Below are 22336 nucleotides of genomic sequence, written 5' to 3'. Positions count from 1 at the left end.
ATGGATTCTGTTAGGCTGGAGAAAAATCAGATGAATATTTGTTATGCATCTCTAACCAAAATCATGAAGATTAGTTCTTAGGCTCTTCTTTCACTTCAATGTGGAATGTTTTAAGTAGGTTGAGGGGCCCTGATGAACATCTGGAGTGAAAAATTGCCTGTGGTTCTTTTAGCTAGATGATGAACATGGTGAATAATACAATTACGTACACCTAAACACTAATAGCATTATGAGGACTAATAACATTATAAGGAGCAAGAACAATTGAATTATAGCCTTACCTCAACCCAATTCATTAGATCTTAGCATCTATATCTCTGCAGCTAAAAACAAGGTTGTTTTTTTCCTCATAAATCTAAATTATGAGGTACAATAAGTACATAATAGAAGCTCGATTCTGACTGAAGCACTTTTTCCAGAGTCATTTGTATCACAGCTAATGTGTGCTCAAATGAATTCATGAAAAAGATCATATACTTTGTAGAACTTTTCATATTTCAGGGCAATGATGTTCATGTCAAAAACATGTTCTCATTTGGTTGGCTATTTTAACCAAATAATGCTTAAAATATATATGATAACTAATCTCAGGAGATCTTTGGACCATAGAATAAAAAAAAAGAATTATGTTTTTTTTGATATTTTTTATTAAAACAAGACTTGCTATCTTTGTTGAATCATCTTTTCCTCAAAGTTGCTTCATATTATTATGCAGATAAATATTTTTTTCTTTTCCCTTTCTAATTTGATTAAATTAAAACATGTGGGTGATTAATAATCTTTATGGGCTACTGTATTGTAACTGGGGGAGGAAAGATTTTTTTCAAGAGGCTCCACTTTTCTAGTCCAAAATCATGCTCCTATTCAAGATGTTCTCCCCATAGTAGGCCACATGGAGAAAACTACAAACACTTGTAAAATTAATGACTTCCACAAAATGAGCATTTCTATAAAAATCCATGGACGTGGGAAAAAAAGAAAATATGAAATATGGTGTGTTTTTATGAGTAGAAAAGAGCAAAGATGGAATTTGGTATATTCTCAAAGAGCTGTTAGTTCCAGAATAGAATTTCCCACTAGCACTAGATTAAGAGTTAGAAATGGAGTTCTCCATCCCATTTCACTGATCTCCTATTATTGATTTGTTTGACTGGTAGGGTTCCAAGTCAGAAAGAGCCAAGGCAACTTACATTAAAAACTCAATAAAACATTCATAAATGAAAAAGGTGTAGAAATGAAATGACACTATGGAAAAGTACATAAAAACTATTTCAGCCATACCTCCCAAATGCAAAATTACAAAATACCTCAGCTCATATCCTTTTTGAAAAGTCAAATTTTCAATAAATTTCTAAAGCAAAGTAGTATAGTGTTGAATGCATATCTGAGAATGGTATTGCAGAAGGCCTCCAGGATCCCACAAGATGGTACGGATTACCCTGTCAGGACCACTTTACAATGCCTTGGTAAGGCCACACCTGGAATACTGCATCCAGTTTTGGTCACCACGATGTAAAAAAGATGTCAAGACTCTAGAAAGAGTACAGAGTACAGAGTACAGAGAACAGAGAAGAGCAAGAAAGATGATTGGGGGACTGGAGGCTAAAACATATAGGGAACGGTTGCTGGAATTGGGTATGTGTAGTTTAACGAAGAGAAGGGTGAGGGGTGACATGATAGCAGTGATCCAATATCTCAGGGGCTGCCACATAAAGAGGGAGCCAAGCTATTCTCCAAAGCACCTGAAAGCAGGACAAGAAGCAATGGATGGAAACTAGTCAAGGAGAGAAGCAACCTAGAACTAAGGAGAAACTTCCTGACAGTTAGAACAACTAACCAGTGGAACAACCTGCCTCCTGAAGTGGTGAATGCTCCAACACTGGAAGTTTTTAAGAAGAGACTGGACAGCCATTTGTCTGAAATGGTATAGGGTTTGCTGCCTTAGCAGGGGGTTGGACTAGATGACCTCCAAGGTCCCTTCCAAATTATTATTATTATTATTATTATTATTATTATTATTATTATTATTATTATTATTATTATTATTATTATTATTATTATTATTATTAGGCTAGGCAGAGGCAGTGGAAGAAAAAGGTGATCTCATATATAACCAAGCTCTGAACCATCTAGAGCAGGCATGTCAAACTGCTGGCCTGTGGCCCAGATGAATCACGCCAAAGCCGCGCTTACCCCACTGCCGGCAATGGGGGAAAAAGTTGTGATATGTCACGCGATGTCGTGAGTTTGACATGCCTGATCTAGAGCTTCATATATGACTACCAGCACATTGAGCTGATCCTGGAAACCCACTAGTAATTGGTGTAGCCTAGAATAATGATGTGTACCTCTAACTGCTTATGCTGTCACATTCTGGACCAGCTGTAACTTCTGAAATCTTAACATATGCAAGCTGCAATTCGTATGTGGGCAAATTAATAAACATTGTATAATATTACACTGGCAGTGCATAGAACTTGTAAATTTAATTTTACAATGGAAAATAACAATGGAAAATATGAGTTGAGTTGGTTCCATGGCATTGAGCTAGTATCCACTTAAATGTATACTGACTCTAAAAGTTAGTTTACAAACATATTCTGCATCTCATTTCTAGTTTGGGTTGCATTCAGAATGAAAGCAGATTATTTCCTGTAGTTTCAATAAAATACTAGATTTATATTGTACCTTGTAGTTTTATTGATCAATTAAATCTATGTTCTGTTTCCTTGCAGATTAATTACAATATAATTATGCATTGTCATTAAAATTTAACAAATGACTGAATACCAAAAAGATTAATATTAAGTCTGATGAAATATTTTATAGCTTGTACCCATTTCAATCTATGAACTGTATTCTTTGTCTCTGAATATATAAAAAGTTTGTCATCTGAGTGATGAAGAGAAGCACCAGAAATTATTTAATTCTTTATGTGGCTGAGAAACATACTTTCTGTTAGCATTGTCCATAATGCAATGGCTTGGACTCAACCAATCAATGAATTTTTATATAGGTAGTCTTTCAGTTATGACCATTTGTTCAGTGACAGTTCAAAGTTACAACACCAAACATATCTTGGTTATGACTGGTCCTCCGAGTTCTGTCCATACCAGCAACTTCATGGTCATGTAATCATGGTCTGGGCTCTTAGCCACCAGTTCATACTTATGATCAGTCGCAGCATCAGAACGGTTGCACACAACTGCCATTTGCAGCCTTCCCTGTTGGCTTCTGCAGAAAGTCAACAAGGAAGCCGGCACAGAAGGTCACAAGTCTGCTGTAAATCAAGAACAACCTGTATTTCCATATTTTTCCATATATGAAAAAATATTATGAACATAATATTGAATAAGCATGCTGAGAAACCAATCATGGCCTTGGTAATGCATATCTTTGTTGGCAATATAATATCTGTACATATTATAGTTAGCTTCCCTTTGAATTTTTGAGCCCAGTTAGATGACATTTGTTACTATTTCCACTACTTATACAATTATTGTACAGGTATTCTTCGACTAATGACTGTAACTAAGCCCAGAATTATGTTCTGAAGGTCATTGTGGTTACATGTTGAGGTATCACATGTAATGTTTTGACAATTTTTGCAGTGTTTGTTAAAGAAATCAATTCCCCCAATGGGTATTTTTACTCAGAAACTGGAAGTAAATGCCAGAAACTAATAAAAAAGACAATGAGATGGCCATAAAGGCGAGCCAGTTGCCAAGGGCCCAAAACGTGATCATATGACCATGGCATGTCTGTGTGCAGCCTTTGTAACTTGAAACAGTTGCTAAGCAACCTGTCATAAGTCAAGGACTACTTATATTTGCACTGAACTGTTGACAAAGTTGTTTGTATTATGTAATACTGAGCATCAGCTTGGTTTTGTACTTTGTCTTTCATCTTTAACTAGGGTTCCTTAAATCTTTCCCATTTCCAGTCACTAAAACAGTATCATCAGCTTTGCTTTGTGGCAAATAAGAGAATAAAACTGGACACAACTCACCACCTTGTTTATCAATGGAAATACTGGATCCCAATTGTGGTTTTAACTTGAGGACTATCTGCTATCTGTAATTGTTTTGTTCTACTATTCCCTATTTTCTTCACCTTGGTGTCCTTTTGAGTCTTACTATAGTTCCTATAACAAACTCTCCAAAATAGAAAAATCTGGGATGTAAACGTAAAAGTTACCCAATATCTAATTTACCTGATTTCCAGAGAGATTTACATTTTCCTGTGAGGATGCTCGGCTCCTGTGTTTTGTGTGCACTGGCTGATAGATGAAAGTTTCTTGAGCCCCCTTTTCATCTTCATCAGAAGTATCCACCTTAGCTGAGCACTGGAGCTGGGGCTGCACATTCCATGGACTGCCTTTGGGAACAGAAGAGGATTGGACAATTCATTACCGTAGTTTCCGGCGTATAAGACGACTTTTTAACCCATAAAAATCTTCTCAAAAGTCAGGGGTCGTCTTATACGCCGGGTGCTGAAACTTTAGGAACAGGCCTGTCTGGAAAACCTGGAGCGGATCTCCCATTTAGTCTGCGCAGGGAAAGCGGGACCAATTTGAGAAGAAGCTGCAGTCTGTGATTTTTTACAGGCTGGGGTCTGGGCATCTTTCCTTCTAAAGTTGAAGAGCAGCTGTAGTCTATCCCAACTTGAAAGGCAGGTGGAGAATGCCGCAGCCAGAGCAGCTGCTTAGCTCTAAGGTCACATTTGACTCAGGAACTGGGCGGGCGGGCTGGCTGGAAAACCTGGAGCGGATCTCCCATTTGATCTTTTTTTTTTAATCCCATTTATATCCCGCCCTTCTCCGAAGACTCAGGGCGGCTTACAATTTAAAGCACAAATCAATGTGCTTAGCAATAGCCTTCATTCTATGTATATGCCTGCTTATTAGAGCTTTCACCCCCCCCCCCACAAGCAGCATTATTACAAAGTCAGCTTATTGCTCCCAACAATCTGAGTCCTCATTTTACCTACCTTGGAAGGATGGAAGACTGAGTCAACCTTGAGCCTGGTGGGATGCGAACCTGCACTAATTGCAGGCAGCTGGTGTTACTTAAGGCTCTGCGCAGGGAAAGCTTTAGAGTGAATTAGGAAAAGTGAAAAAGTGAATTAGGAAAATAGGAAACGGTTGCTGGAATTGGGTATGTGTAGTTTAACGAAGAGAAGGGTGAGGGGTGACATGATAGCAGTGATCCAATATCTCAGGGGCTGCCACATAAAGAAGGAGCCAAGCTATTCTCCAAAGCACCTGAAAGCAGGACAAGAAGCAATGGATGGAAACTAGTCAAGGAGAGAAGCAACCTAGAACTAAGGAGAAACTTCCTGACAGTTAGAACAACTAACCAGTGGAACAACCTGCCTCCAGAAGTGGTGAATGCTCCAACACTGGAAGTTTTTAAGAAGAGACTGGACAGCCATTTGTCTGAAATGGTATAGGGTTTGCTGCCTTAGCAGGGGGTTGGACTAGACAACCTCCAAGGTCCCTTCCAAATTATTATTATTATTATTATTATTATTATTATTATTATTATTATTATTATTATTATTATTATTATTATTATTATTATTATTATTATGTTTAATCCACTTGCACTGTTTTATGTTTACATGTTTGATGACAAACAGCCTTATGTTTATAAGTGACAGTTTTCCTACTAAGTACCTACATGTCATAAGTATTTGAATTAAAATTACCATTTTGTTGTTGTTGTTAGTTGCGAAGTCGTGTCCGACCCATCGCGACCCTATGGACAATGTTCCTCCAGGCCTTCCTGTCCTCTACCATCTTCTGGAGTCCATTTAAGCTCACGCCTACTGCTTCAGTGACTCCATCCAGCCACCTCATTCTCTGTCGTCCCCTTCTTCTATTGCCCTCAATCTTTCCCAGCATTAGGCTCTTCTCCAGTGAGTCCTTCCTTCTCATTAGGTGGCCAAAGTATTTGAGTTTTAGTTTCAGGATCTGGCCTTCTAAAAAGCAGTCAGGATTGATCTCCTCTAGGACTGACCAGTTTGATCGCCTTGCAGTCCAAGGGACTCGCAGGAGTCTTCACCAGCACCATAGTTCAAAGGCCTCAATTCTTTGGCACTCAGCCTTTCTTATGGTCCAGCTTTCACTGCCATACATTGCAACTGGGAAGGCCATAGCCTTGACTATACGCACTTTTGTTGACAGGGTGATGTCTCTGCTTTTTAGTGTACTGTCTAGATTTGCCATGGCTTTCCTCCCAAGGAGCAAGCGTCTTTTAATTTCTTGGCTACAGTCCCCATCTGCACTGATCTTGGAGCCCAGGAAAATAAAATCTGTCGCTACCTCCATTTCTTCCCCATCTATTTGCCAGGAATTGAGAGGGCCGGATGCCATGATCTTGGTTTTCTTAATGTTTAGTTTCAACCCAAGTTTTGCACTCTCCTTCTTCACTTGCAACAAGAGGCTCTTTAGTTCCTCTTCACTTTCTGCCATTAGAGTGGTATCATCTGCATATCTTAGGTTGTTGATGTTTCTTCCGACAATCTTAATTCCAACTTTTGATTCCTCTAACCCTGCCTTTCTCATGATGTGCTCTGCATATAAGTTAAATAGGCAAGGCGACAGTATACAGCCTTGCTGGACTCCTTTCCCAATTTTGAACCAATCAGTGGTTCCGTGTCCAGTTCTCACTGTTGCTTCTTGGCCCGCATATAGGTTTCTCAAGAGACAAATAAGATGGTCTGGTATGCCCATCTCTTTAAGGACTTGCCACAGTTTGTTATGATCCACACAATCAAAGGCTTTAGCATAGTCAATGAAGCAGAAGTAGATGTTTTTCTGGAACTCTCTAGCTTTCTCCATGATCCAGCGTATGTTAGCAATTTGATCTCTATTTCCTCTGCCTCTTTGAAATCCTGCCTGTACTTCTGGTAGTTCTCGATCCACATACTGCTGGAGTCTAGCTTGTGGAATTTTAAGCATAACTTTACTAGCATGAGAAATGAGTGCAATGGTGCGATAGTTTGAACATTCTTTCTTTGGAATTGGAATGTAAACTGATCTTTTCCAATCCTGTGGCCACTGTTGAGTTTTCCAAATTTGCTGGCAAATTGAGTGTAGCACTTTTACTGCATCGTCTTTTAAGATTTTGAATAGCTCAGCTGGAATACTGTCACCTCCACTAGCTTTGTTGTTGCTCAGCTTTTCTAAGGCCCACTTCACTTCACATTCTAGGATGTCTGGCTCGAGGTCAGTGACCACCTCATTGTGATTGTCAGGGACGTTAAGCTCATTCTTGTATAGTTCTTCTGTGTAATTTTGCCACCTCTTCTTTATCTCTTCTGCCTCTGTTAGGTCCCTGCCATTTTGGTCCTTTATCATGCCCATTTTTGCATGAAACGTTCCTTTCATCTCTCCAATTTTCTTGAAAAGATCTCTGGTCCTCCCTATTCTGTTGTTTTCTTCTATTTCTTTGCATTGTTCATTTAAGAAGGCATTCTTATCTCTTCTAGCTATTCTCTGGAATTCTGCATTCAATTGGGCGTATCTTTCTTTTTCTCCCTTGCCTTTCACTTCCCTCCTTTCCTCAGCTATTTGCAAAGCTTCCTCAGACAGCCATTTTGCTTTCTTGCATTTCTTTTTCTTTGGGATGGTTTTGGTTGCTACCTCTTGTACAATGTTGCGAACCTCTGTCCATAGTTCTTCAGGCACTCTGTCAATCACATCTAATTCCTTAAATCTATTTGTCACCTCTACTGTATATTCAACAGGGATATGATTTAATTCATACCTGACTGGCCTAGCGCTTTTCCTTACTTTCTTTAATTTAAGCCTAAACTTTGCAACAAGAAGCTCCTGGTCTGAGCCACAGTCAGCTCCTGGTCTTGTTTTTACTGACTGTATAGAGCTTCCAGGGACGCGGTGGCTCAGTGGGTTAGGATGCTGAGCTTGTCAATCAGAAGGTCGGCAGTTTGGCGGGTCGAATCCCGAGTGCCGCGTAGCAGAGTGAGCGCCTGTTACTCGTCCCAGCTTCTGCCAACCTAGCAGTTCAAAAGCACGTAAAAATGCAAGTAGAAAAATAGGGACCACTGTGGTGGGAAGGTAACAGCGTTCTGTGCACCTTTGGTGTCTAGTCATGCCGGCCACATGACCACAGAGACGTCCTCGGACAAGCGCTGGCTCTTCGGCTTTGAAACGGAGATGAGCACCGGCCCCTAGAGTCGGAAACGACTAGCACGCATGTGCGGGGGAACCTTTACCTTTACCTTTATAGAGCTTCTCCATCTTTGGCTGCAGAGCATATAGTCAATCTGATTTCTGTGTTGACTGTCTGGTGATGTCCATGTGTAAAGTCGTCTCTTGGGTTGTTGGAAAAGAGTGTTTGCTATGACCATCGTATTCTCTTGACAAAATTCTATCAGCCTGTGCCCTGCTTCATTTTGTACTCCAAGGCCAAACTTGCCTGTTATTCCAGTTATCTTTTGGCTTCCTACTTTAGCATTCCAATCCCCCATGATGATAAGGACATCATTTTGGGGTGTTAGTTCTATAAGGTGCTGTAGGGCTTCATAGAACCGGTCAATTTCATCCTCTTCAGCACCGGTGGTTGGGGCATAGACTTGGACTACTGTGATATTGAATGGTTTGCCTTGGATTCGAACTGAGATCATTCTGTCATTTTGAGGATTGTATCCCAGTATTGCTTTTCCTATTTTTTATTGACTATGAAGGCTATTCCATTTCTTCTGAGGGATTCTTGCCCGCAGTAGTATACCTGATGGTCATCTGAATTAAATCCACCCATTCCTGTCCATTTTAGTTTGCTGATACCTAAGATGTCAATGTTCAGTCTTGTCATCTCTTGTTTGACCACGTCCAGCTTTCCTTGATTCATGGATCTTACATTCCAGGTTCCTATGGAGAAAAAATCTTTACAGCAACCGAATTTCCTTTCACCACCAGACATATCCACAGCTGAGCGTCCTTTCGGCTTTGGCCCAGTCGCTTCATTCTTTCTGGTGCTACTAGTACTAGCCCTCTGCTCTTCCCCAGTAGCATATTGGATGCCTTCCGACCTGAGGGGCTCATCTTCCAGCGTCATATCGTTTTGCCTTTTGGTACTGTCCATAGGGTTTTCATGGCAAAGATACTGGAGTGGTTTGCCATTTCCTTCTCCAGTGGATCACATTTTGTCAGAACTCTCTGCTATGACCTTTCCGTCTTGGGTGGCCCTGCACGGCATAGCTCATAGGTTCATTGAATTACGCAAGCCCCTTTGCCACGACAAGGCAGTAATCCATGAAGGGGAAAATTACCATATTAAAATCAAATCTGATGTTTTTTAATTTTTATTTGGTGTGCATTGGAAGAGGGGTAGTCTTATACGGCGAGTATAGCCCAAACCCTATAATTTAACAGGAAATGTAGGGGGTCGTCTTATACGCCCAGTCATCTTATACACCGGAAAATACGGTAATTACTTGATTCACCAGTAACATTTTCTGTTTTCAGAAGAATTTGAGGCAAAAAGGGGAACGAAGACCACTGACAGAAACCAGGGAAAGCACTTTATGGTATTCTAGGGTTTGCATGAAATTTAAAATATTCTTGAACTGGTATTGTAAATCCTTCAAGATTTAGGTTCTTTTTTCAACAGGAACAACTCAAACCATGGTGCAAATTAAGAAAAAAATATATGCCTATGAAATAGAAAGCCAGTTGAATGAATTCAGGCCAGTCCCTCTCCCTCAAACCTGGGAAGGAGGCAAAGGCAAACCACGTCCAAAAATCTTGCCAAGTAAACAGCAGGTACTTGGCCTGGGCAATTGCCACGAGTCAACAGCAGCTTTAAGGCACCAAAAGAAAAAAAACCTCTCTGCAAACATTAAGCAAGTTAGAAGAAATGTTTTTACCCTTCACAGATACTAAGATTGAGCTATCAATTTTAATTGGAGTACAATTAATAAAGGCAATGTAAAATTTGCAAGACTATTTCCTGTAAGGGAGTGATTAAACCTGTACGACTGGAGATCTGAATTTACTGGATGGCCTATGCCTGACGACCTGGCCCATATTTTTTCCTCCCCACCTTTGCAGAATTTTTCCCCTTGCAAAGATTGCTTAAATAAGCTATCTCTTAAACTGCTTTTGTTCCCAGCCTTAAAAGGTGCTAAGAGTGGGTTAACAAGCTCAACTCTGTGACCTTCATTAATTAACACCTTCTCTCAGCTGGCCCTGCTATCTGAAACTGGCAAGACCTTAATCAGTTTCACTCTAAAGACTTTCTTTTGCTTCCTAGTTGCTCAAGGGTCAAAGCTTGCCTATAAGCTAAGCCAACAATTGACACTAAGGTTTTCTTTTCAATGTACAGTATGTTCTCTATTGTGGGTTTGCTTACTTTCTTGTAATCCCCTCTCTCCAGTGTGTACACAAATTCCACAATTAGTTATCCCAGAACTAAAATCAGGATTCCAAAGAGTAGTCTGTGTGTGTGTGTGTGTGTGTGTGTGTGTGTGTGTGTGTGTGTGAAGGCTGTAAGATTTATTACTTTTTCCCAGCTTGTGAATCATGCCCTTTGGGTTTACCTGGCTGTTTGGGGTTGTATTCATCTGATGCTCTAATGGTCTTTAATGCTGATCAGGGACAATTCCTTAATAAATCTTTTTCAATATGTATTGACCTCCTGGCATCTCCTTGTTCTCATTGTTTGTATCCATCCTGCAAATTCTAAATTAAGTGTTGATGCACAGGTGGATGGCAGCATTGGGTAATAGAATCTGTAGCTAGTTTCATATTATAATTTTTAAAAGAGCACATGGTAATTAGATTATTTTTAAGTGTTGGCTGAATAAAGGAAGAGTTTGTATTTAAAACAGCCCCAGCCCCAAATCTGGCATAACAATAGGTTCCAAAGCAACAAGTACATTACTGATGGAGATTTTCTTTCTTGAAGCCCCAATGGGGGAGTATCATGTATCATGTGCACTGTTTCCTCCCTCATCTTTTTACCATAATTTTAATCATAATTAAATTTGTATTACTACTATGCATGCATGTATGTATCATTTTATTGTTTATTGTAAGCCACCCGGAGACATCTTGCAGTGACATGGGCCACAAGAAAATTTAATAAATAAAAAGAGTCTTATCATGGATATTACAAAAGATATGAAAAAGTGGGGGAGGGGAGTTGCACCCTGGAATAGTAAAAATGAAACACTGCATTTTTTCCTACCAATTCTTATGGTTTGTATGATGAAAGAGTACGCTTCAGAAATATTTTTGAGGAAAAAAATACTTTTAGATAAATGTTCCTGGGTAGAATCTGGGGTTGTTATTTAATTATAAGGTGGTCAGGATGTGTTATTTGTGTGTGTGAATATCTTGTCTTTTACTGTACAATCATCTCTTATTTGCCTGAAAGCTCCCTAGATTCCCATGCTTAAATGAAATTCAAATGGAAGAAATTGTAAAAGTTTCAACAGCAGCGATATTTTACCACTATTAGAATCTTGTGTTCAATAACTTCTTTCCCAGAAGAAATTAGGAATAATCCCCCACCTAACTTCTATGCCCATAAATTTGATGCAGAATTCTGAATGGCCATTTCTGCTTAGTTCTATTTGTGTGGGGCTCTGTGGTGATTTATTTGCATGTTTGAAAGCATGCACCTTGAAATATTATGCAAATAAGGGCATGATGGAGGCAGAGGAGGAGAGGTCCCGGGGCTTATGGAGCGAAGGAGCTGGATGAGGCTGTCAGCAGGCCCAGAGGAAGAGAGAGAGGCTTTTGGAGGAGCTGGTGGAGGCAGCAGCGTGCTCCAGGGGTGAAAAGAAGCAAGGCCTCTTTAAGAAAAAGGTGGAAGAGTCAGGATCAGAAAAAGGAAACGAGGCGAGATTGTCGTGCAGGAATACAAGCTAATTTGAAGGCTAATCCACATGGAGCTCCATTTTCATCTGTCCTGTTTGCCATCGTTCGCTCCCTATAGATTAAAATGGTCGATCTGAAACTTGAGCTGACCACAAACAAGGAGAGTATATCGGAGGTGGTGGTCCTTTGAGAGCTGTATGCAACGAAATTTCATTTTGATGTATGCCAAATGGTGTACATTCAAAGTGACAATAAAGTTGTTGTTATTATTATTATTATTATTATTATTATTATTATTATTATTATTATTATTATTATTAATCATCGCACAGTCAGCCAGATGTTCAGATTGGATTTGGCATTTTTGTCTATCTATCGAGTCCTTACAAAGGACCTGGGATAGGCAGATGTGGATGTTTGATGGTATTACAGATATCGTCACAAGATGGAAGCAGTTCCTAGTAAGGCCGCCTTTATTGTTGTTGTTGTTGTTGTTGTTGTTATTATTATTATATTATTATCATCGCACAATCAGACAGATGTTCAGACTGGATTTGGCAATTTTGTCTACCTATCAAGTTATATTGTTGTTGTTGTTATTATCATATTTTGGGTTCCAGTCTTAAGGATACTTTCAATATATGATACTGTCTTTTATTGAGTATTCAGCATGTAAAACCTATTCTTTGAGCTGTAGCTTCTTCCTTCCCTGTTATACTTCTCAAATATCCTATGATAGGAGACAGGAATGTCCAAGCGATCTGTTTGGGCCAGGGTCTCCAAATACTTTACCTTGATATGAGTAATCTCATGAATTTTTCCCTGTAGCTAAACTGGAAAGCTTTTGTTAGAAAGTTGGAGGTTCTGGAACTTTGCCCCTTTATTCCCTAATCCAGGTTTGTAAATAGTTTTCAGCATCTCAGTGATCCAAATCACCTGTAGGTTAAGAAAACCTATAGCAAATTAAAAAAGGCATTATTTGTAACCGGAGGAAAAGCAGATGGCTGATCACTGCTCATGCACTTTCCAGTGTTTGTCACCTTGTTAAGAGAAACAACATTAGGGATAACTTGGTTTCTGATAATTTCATTTCCTAGATATTTATAGTATCGGTAAAACACTGAGCCCTCTGACGCAGCAAAGACTTGAAACATAACTAGATTGTACCTATTATATAGAAAATGTAATACCCTAAAACTCTGCAATGTAGTCAGCAGTGGGAAAATAAGAAAATATTTCTGCCCTGTTCTATGATGAGGTACATCAAAGTGATTATTTTTCACCATCTGCCTTTGTCATGCATCTGGATTCAGGCATCCATTTCCCATGTCCAGTTAAAAGCACAATGGGCTGACTGAGGCAGTCTTCAGCAGGAAAGCCTAATACAAATCTTGAAAACTAGGGAAGAGAGTTTTCCCAACAACAGACAGCTTTCCTGCAAGTTGCAGAATAGTTGACAGGAAAAGAAGTGATAACGAGCTCATCATTTCTGAAAATCTGCAGTCCCTGAATAAAGCTAAAAGTGCAGAAAAGCAAATGTCTCTTGGCCTGGGAAGGATTTGTACTCCTTCTTTGCAAACAGAACAGCCACATTTTTTTAATTGGATCACATTAATTTTTAAAAATTATTTTCAGGAATTCAATGTGGCATATATAACATTCCCTCTTCCTATCTGTCCCTGCAACCACAACCCTGGACAATAGGCTGGGCCAAAAAGAAAATGAGCAATAATATTTGTTATGACATGGAGAGCTGCATTTGATGGTTGTTGGTAGTTCATTTATTTCTCTTTCATAAATTACTCTCAATCAACCTGGTAATTAAATGGATCGCTTTTAATTGTAATTTTGAAAACAAATGTTTTCTCATATATATGTATATGAATAGATGTATTTGTATTTTTTCCCTATGTTTATTTCACCCTTTTTATTTCATCCTTCTATTTGCTATTGCTGAGTTCCATCACACAAATCATTCTGAATCTTGAAAAAATACCTTCTCTCTACGGTTTTGGTCAATTGTTCTGACATAACAGAGAATAAATTCCAATATAAAAATACCTGCAATTTTAAAACTTTAAGTAGTCAATTATATGCCAGTTTTTAATTTGCTGGAAAGACTGTGAGAAAACTGTTAATGATGGGCTGCCTTTCGGTGAATTATGAAAGAAATATAAAATCTCTGCATGTAAACAAAACGGGATACATTTCTGAAAGTTTGAACTGTCCTGAAAATGCAAGATACATCGTTAGGTAAACGCTGCCTCTAACACTGGCAATTTAAGATTGCCTCTAATGCTGGAAGTACCTACCAGCTTTGGGGATTGTTTCCAGGTTTTTGATATGTGAGTTGTCTATAAACTGGACTTCCGTACTGAATTCCTGTTCTGGAAGAGCTGTGTGCTTCCCTTGCTCTTGCAAGATATGATGGAAGACTGCAGCCAAGTCTGCTTCTGCTACCATGGAGTCCTTCTGCATGGAGACTTCCTCACCATTTGGAAAATCTTCAGTGCTCTAAGAAGAATCATCATCTGTTGGTATTAATAAGTAGGCTACATATTCTCTCATTTGCACACTTACAATTGTTCTTTTCCAACAACTTCTTAATCTAAGAGCATTACCATCTAGCTTTAATCAGCTGTGGTATAATAAGCCCTGTGTGCCAAAAACATATGTACACATTTTCATGGCGCATAGACATGGTAGAACCTGGTCAAAGTCACTGAAATGGGTGAAGACTACATTAAAGCTGAAAGTTGGTACTCAAGCCACATTTCTTAATATTTGACAAAAATTCAACCCAACTCTACCTACCTTCTGAAAATGCAGCAAAACTGAACTCATCCAAGATGCCAAACTTTGAAGTAAGAAACTACAAACCCAAGCTATGTTCTCACATTATGAAAGAATCTAAAAAGCTTTTTTGCCCAGGTTATGAGATCAGATAGTCAATCCAGGAGGTGCTGCAAAGATATAGTTTCTGCTGAGAGACTCACATTGCTGAGTACATGGAACATTTTGATTTTTTCCCCGAAAAAAGCCAAGAGCCCCAGGCATCTCATAGATTTTCAACAGCCTTAGTTTGAATACATTTCTCACACTGAAAACTCTTAGGCTACACATTGGGTTAACAAAGTTCAGTGAGTAGAAAAGAAACTGAAAGAAGAAAAAAGGATGATAGACTCACACCACAATCACCAACAGAACCCTAATACCTGAAAGCCTTCTTTCCCAGGACATGGAGAAAGCTGGACAGATTGACGGCGAGATTGGGAAGAATATTCTGAGTCGGTTTCAAAATCAAAGGAATGTACAGAAAGTAGGCGCTTTTTCTTGCGCATCTTAGGAAGCACAAAAAAGTAAAAGATTTAAAATTTCACTGCATCAGAAGATCACAAAATATTACATTTCACATGACTTTTAATAAAAGATAACATCCCTTCTGGTATTTACTGTATGATAGTAGCACTCATAGCTAGAAAGGCTTCTGCACATCTTGTGGATACTTCTTCTATATCCAATTGCAACCTTTCCTATATCCAGATGGCCCGCTTACAGTCAGTCACTCATGCCCCAGTCACCTCCTACTTAGCTACTTTAACAAGCTATAGATGTAGCTGCCTTTGAGAAACATATGGAAGTTATATTTGGTGCAGAATGCAGTGGTCTGGATTCAAATGACCCACTACTCTGGGAGCTTCACTGAACACTTGTTGATTTGTGGTACTGGTAATCACTGTTAAGGCCCTTATGTGGGTTCAGACTGCCTTTTTCTGTATTCATCTGCCTATCTAAACAGATCAAATATGGTTACTTTCTTCAAGGACGTGTCCTTACAGGATTGTCACCTGATGGGGTCTCAGAGGTAGGTATTCCCATTAAAAAACTTCATTTGCTTACTTTAGCTAGCAGAGTGTCTCTCATCTAGTGGATTGTTCTGACTATCTCATTTTGCTATGATAGTTCCAGATTTCTTGGTTTTTGGCACATAAAAATTCACATTAATTTCTCTGTGACACTAATAAATATATCAGCTAGGGGGGAAGCAATATTATTAAATATCTTTTAAATATAATTTATTTCTTAAAATCCTCTCTTAAATATCTTGTGCAAACCAACAATGTTTATGTTTTCTTACCTTCTAGCCAACTTTGAAAGAACCATTTTTAAAATTAGCGTTGCTGTAATGAAAAGTGACTCTAAAGGACAAGGGGATTTCAGAACAACAGCATTAATGCAGTATTTTCCTACTCTCACTGATTTATCTTCAAATTTATAACTTATTTATCTGGGAGAGGCCACCCTATTGTGATTAGGTACAAAGATTCAGTTAAGAGATCAGTAATTTAATAATATGACCATACTTTTGCACACTTAGTCTCAGCAGTTGTGGAATGGCAAAATGTTTTAATTATTTTCTTTATATTTTAGTACTGTAGTTGTACTGTAGTGCCTTCTGTATAGACAGCCAAGATACTCCTCATTTTCATCAGGCCTCTGCAGATTACACCTGGTTGATCTCATCTCAACTGGGAATATCAGGATTATAGGTTAGACTGAGAAATCAAAACATATATTGAAAGAAGACAGTGGAAAAGAGTCCTTCCTTGAGAATTCAGACATAAATGAACACATTTCTGGAAATGTATCAAATTCACTAGGACTTTTGTTTTGACTGTTCAAAACCAAAAGAAATTTGTGTCAGAAAGATGCATCTTTCCTCAAGATAAATTCAGAGGAGGGGACGCAGTGAGGAAAAGAAAGGGCAATATGATTTAATAGAAATTCCACATTATGTAAAACATGCATGGAAAAAAAGTTACATGAATTATCCTTACCCTGGCATAAGACTCAGATTCTGCTCCATCCACATCATCACTTGTTTCCTCTTCCTCACTCTCATTATTCCTGTACAGGTGATAACCACCTGGATAAGAAAGACACATGCATGTATGCAAACAAACATGCTGATTACATACCTATCATGCAACTGGAGAGGGGCTACAGCTCAGTTACAGACCACATTTTACATTCCAGAAGATGTCAGGTTCAATTGCTGCCAACCTCATTTCACTGATTTAGAAATTGATATTGCTGTATATTCATTCCCAATGGTAACTTCATTTCTCGTTTACTGTAATCTGGTCCATGAATGCCCTTCTTACAACTGCCCTGCTAGCAACAGCTAGTGAAAAATATTCTCATATAAAGACACTGTTGAAGGAACTTGTCCTTGCTGTTGGCTAGTTAGGCTGACAAATGTAAGTAACTTGGAAGGCAGGGCACCTGAGATGCCATTTTCTCCCACTGTAGATTAGTCAGACTGCTGGAATAATCAGAAGGCCTTCTTGGTTGTACCACTTCTTGTGGGTATTCCTTAAACTCTACCAACAAAGAGGCCCGTTCATCTCATAATGCTGCTGTTGATATATGATATTCATAGCCACTGGTTATATTACAGACTGACTCTATGGACTGTAAGTATGTTAAAATATAGTGTTGCACCTTATCACCTAAAATTAATTATGTTAATTGTTGGACTTTTATCAGAAATAAACAGGACATTCCTCAAGGTGATTGTATCTGTAATTTCCTGACCAAGTATGGTGAATTAATTGCAGATCCACAACAGACCACAGGATTTCATTCAGAGGTTTGCCTCAATTTGACTAGGGCTCAGTTGGAGTCAGTCTACCTACTTTGAAACATTAGCCAAATCCAAAATGAGATTCAGAAATTGGGCTGTTTTTTGTTCCCTTGGCAAGTATGGAACAATATAAACAATTCTACATTTTATCTTATAACAGACTTGGACTTTTTTCAGACACATTAAAATGCATGAGGGAATGCAGCCTGCCAAGATTCATTGAAACATGTTTAGGAATTTTAAGCTATACTTCTGTGACTTTTGATTGTTTTAACAGAAAGTGTCTGTACCCAGGTTGTTTGAGGACAGAATTTAAAAGACTTTTTCAACCATACTAAAAAACCATTGTAGCCAATTTCAGATCCATGAGTAAATTTGTGGCTAAAGTAAAGGATCTCCAAGAAACGGAACTGATTCTCAAATAATATGATGGGGAAATGAGATGAAAACTTGAATGGGGAAAAAAGGGAGAAAAATGAAGTGAATCATTTGCTGAACTAAACTGCAAGGAAAATGAAACAATTAAAAATAAAACAAGACTATTTAAAATACAAATCAGATCTCAGAACCAATAGGAAATGGTACAATAATAGCTTAAACAACATGTTTACGATGACACAATTAAGAAATTAGGAACAAAGATATGGAACAATCTCAGTCAAGGAATCAGTACTTCAGATGCTGTGAAAGGAATGGCCCTTTGGCTCAATTTTCAAACGGTTACCTCCCTTCCTGGCATAAGCTATTTTCTTAAAAGAGCACTGTTTCCCTTTCGGGAGTTCCCCAAAGCTGTAAAGTCCTGTTTTGCATTAGCAAGCTACTGAACAAACATCTTGGAAGTAACCAATGGCAAACCACTTCTGTATCATGCAAAAAAAATTTGAACAGATGTGTCCATATAAATCATCAACTCAAACGCAATGTTACAGTTTTGTCCCACTTCTGCTCAGGACATTAACATCTGATGCACATTTGTATGGTTTTTGGATTTTTGTTTTGTTTTGATGGATGAATTCCTGCCTACAGTATGTACTCAATATCTGAAATTTGGAATATTAAGAGACTCCATTTTCAAGATTCTTTCAAAAGGACAGCACTGTATTAGGGTCTAAAGAATTTGTAAATTACTATGAAAAAAAGCAACTTACTGGTGACATCTGGCAAGCTATGTACTCTGCCACACATAAAAGAAATTATGCTATTTTAAATCAGACTTTATAGTAAACATGATGTAGGGTCAAAGTCTAATTACATTTATCGGAGTTCATAGCTAATCAACAAAAAGCAATAGAAAATAGCAGCCCTTTTGCGTATCTGTGAAATGGCGTACACAGCATTAAATAGTTAACAATACTAAGTTATGCACACTTGGAATGTGATAGGGACATCCCTGTATTCCATTGATTGTCCCTGCACCATGAAATGTGTGCAAGAATAAGAGTGACCTTCCTACACACTCTCATGTAATTGTGACAGTCTTACTCAAAGCTGAGTTAGCACAAATATAATGTACCCAATAAATTATCAGAATGACAAAAGGACAGAATATCTGAGTTTTTGAAACTTGAATCTGTGAGGGACATACATCTGATGATGCCAGGAAGCAGGGCTTGATGCCCACCTTATGGAATATTTTCCCTCCAAATTATGGTTTCCTTCATCACTGTTAATGTTCAAGGCCTTTAAGGCCTTATAAGGAACGGCTGCCAATACAATCCTGGGTTATATAGAATCAAGAATCAAGATTATGTGAGATATTAGTACCGCTTTATAAAAGCCTAGTAAGACCATACCTGGAATACTGCAGCCAATTTTGGTCACCATATCACAAAAAAGATGTTGAGAGTTTGGAAAAAATTCAGAGAAGAGCAACTAAGATGATCAAAGGCTTGGAGACTAAAACATATGAAGAATGGCTGCAGGACTTGGGTTTGGCTAGTCTAAAGAAAAGAAGAAATAGGGGTGACATGATAGCAGTGTTCCAATATCTCAGGGGCTGCCACAAAGAAGAGGGAGCCAAACTATTCTCCAAAGCACCTGAAAGCAGGACAAGAAGCAATGGATGGAAACTAGTCAAGGAGAGAAGCAACCTAGAACTAAGGAGAAACTTCCTGACAGTTAGAACAATTAACCAGTGGAACAACCTGCCTCCAGAAGTGGTGAATGCTCTAACACTGTAAGATTTTAAGAAGAGACTGGACAGCCATTTGTCTGAAATGGTATAGGGTTTCCTGCCTGAGCAGGGGGTTGGACTAGATGACCTCCAAGGCCCCTTCCAACTTTACTATTATGATTATGATTATGATTAAGGCTTGGCTATGACACCAGGTTTGTTATATAAAATTATTGTGAAGTCATTTTTAAGAACTGTGTCATAAAGGATACAGCTGTAAATCTAATCCAAATCAGAATACCTTCTTGAATTTTAGCTGAATTTCCTCAAGATTTCTAAGTCTCTCTCTCTCTCTAAATATTTGTTGTCAAGGCGGAGTGCAGCTAAATTTTCATTCAGACTGTAGTAAAATTTCCCAACACTCCTGCCTTATGGCTACGATAAGGCAGGAGTGATTTCACCAATTTCACCCATATAGAAAGGAAGTGAATGTATACATCTATCTGACCTTGACCATAACAGTGTTCTACCTGCATTCAAGTAAATGAGAATACAGCATCTTATCAGACCTAAATGCTGATCCTTGTTAATACAGATACTAAAAGAGGGAGAAGATACAGGACAACGGAAGAGGGTCAGTTTAACCAGCCTTATGCTTGTATATGGGTTTTCATATTCTGTCTCAACTTCAAACCTGGCTGAGTCTGTAGGGTTCCCCCCCCCCACCCTTCTGTTCAATTGTATCCCACTGTCGGAAGCTGCCAGGTCAAGTCCCTTGGCAAGGTTTTTTGGTAGTTGTTTGCCACTGCCTGCATCTGAGGGCAAAGAGAAAATGGCTATCCCAAGGTCACCCAGCTGGGTTTATGCCTAAGGCGGGTCTACAACTCACGGTCTCCTGGTTTCTAGCCTGATATACTACCTTATTTTCCGGCGTATAAGACGACCCGGCGTATAAGACGACCCCCTACTTTTAAGAGGTTTTTCAAGGTTCTTTGTCTTATACGCCGGAAAATACTTACATGCCCTGCCCTCCCTGTCCATCGCAGAGGAGGCGAAGGCCTGACTGGCCCCGCTGGCCCTTCCACTGCTCCCGCGCTTCTGCTGGCCCCCGAGACGCAGCGTTTCCTGGGCGGCAGGCAGCGCCGGAGGGCAGCCGCCACCCCGCCACGGCCGGCGCCCCTCCTGCTTTCCCCCCCAGGCCTTGAACTTCTCCCATTCGGCGCAGGGCGGGGCAGCTCCGCCCGCAGCCTCTTTTTCATGTGCCGCTTCCCTCTCACCGTTGGCCAAGGCGCGCTCGGCCCGGGCTCCCGGTCCCTCTTCCCGGCCGGCTTCCCGCCCTGCCCCTCATGGAGCTGGACTGGGCATGCAGCCTCTCGGTGTGGCTGCTTTTCCTGGGCAGCCTGGCGGTGCGGCTCCTGCGCTCGGACCTGTTGCTGAGCCGGCGGCTGCTGCTGCGCGTGGGGCTGCTGCCCCTCAGCACCGCGCTTACGGCGGCTGCCTGCTGGCTCGTCTCGGCCAGCACCGCCCGGCGGAAGCGCAGCGTCGGACAGGAGCAGGACTTCCCTGCCAGCTCCCGTCCAACGCTCTTCCCTCTTGAGGCAGCAGCTGCCTCAAGAGGGAAGAGCGAGCCGGCTCTTCCCTCCTGAGGCAGCTGCTGCCTCAAGAGGGAAGAGCGAGCCGGCAGGGAAGTCCTGCAAACGCACGCGCACGCAGGACTTCCCTGCCGGCTCCACGCTCTTCCCTCTTGAGGCAGCTGCTGCCTCAAGAGGGAAGAGCGAGCCGGCTCTTCCCTCCTGAGGCAACAGCTGCCTCAAGAGGGGAGAGCGTCGGACGGGAGTCGGCAGGGCAGTCCTGCACACGCGCACACTCCCCGGCTGCTAAGGAGCAGCCGGGGAGTGCGTGCGTGCGCAGGACTGCCCTGCTGGCTCCTGCCAGACGCCACCCACTGATTTTCCAGCGTATAAGGCGACTGGGCGTATAAGACGACCCCCCAACTTTTGAGGTGATTTTCATGGGTTAAAAAGTCATCTTATACGCCGGAAAATACGGTACTCCAAACTGGGTCTCATTTATTTTATTTTATTTAGTAATATTTAGTTATTGGTTTGTTATTCAGTTAGTAAAATATGTATGCCCCCTCCTCAAAAGATGCAGTATTTCATATCTGCAATTTCCAGATCATACTTTTTATTTTTTTTTCTACAGTTCCATACTGATGGATTCTAAAAACTGCTTATTTTTTGTGACATTTTTATTTCCTTAGGACTGGTATTGCCAAATCATGAATTTAGATTCTACTCTTTTTATATTTTTGTTCTAATTCATTTTAGAGTTTCTAAGATCATAAATATATAAAACTACATATAGTAAAATAAATGGTATCTGAAAACTATCAGAATGTTCATGAAGCTTATTTGTGGCATGAAAGGTGGTGAGTACAACAAGCAAGCACCAAACAAGAAATAGGATGTTCACTAAACACAAATATGTAGCTTTGAAAAAACTCTAGCCATGCTAAAGACTGTGTTAAAGGAAAGAGACTGGAAGTTAATGGGTCCCAAGAAACCAGCAGAAAGTCAATGCGTTCTGACTAGGAGAATGGAATTCTGAGTTGGATCCAAAGAGCCATAACTGGAAAGAAAATAACCACAAGCAAAGTTCCATAAATGCTTGTACACAGATATATGACAATTCTTTTGTGGCTACTTAAACAAAAAAAGGGTAC

At 39.9% G+C, this 22336-nt stretch overlaps 1 protein-coding gene across 1 annotated transcript in view; it reads right to left on the bottom strand.

Annotated features, from left to right (window-relative positions):
• MLPH (melanophilin) overlaps positions 1-22336 on the bottom strand; it is a 100968-nt gene that overhangs the window by 52270 nt on the left and 26362 nt on the right. The window contains exons 5-9 of the mRNA XM_081312766.1: positions 18647-18670; positions 16690-16778; positions 15067-15192; positions 14160-14365; positions 4214-4373 (exon numbers count right to left, since the gene is read on the bottom strand). Coding sequence (XP_081168892.1) covers positions 4214-4373; positions 14160-14365; positions 15067-15192; positions 16690-16778; positions 18647-18670 — 605 coding nt within the window. The remainder of the gene's footprint in view (positions 1-4213; positions 4374-14159; positions 14366-15066; positions 15193-16689; positions 16779-18646; positions 18671-22336) is intronic.

Source organism: Vipera berus, assembly GCF_964194415.1.
Source record: "Vipera berus genome assembly, chromosome: 1".
Taxonomy (NCBI): domain Eukaryota; kingdom Metazoa; phylum Chordata; class Lepidosauria; order Squamata; family Viperidae; genus Vipera; species Vipera berus.
Note: the sequence above shows the minus strand (reverse complement) of the source record. Positions and strands in the feature narration are given on the sequence as shown.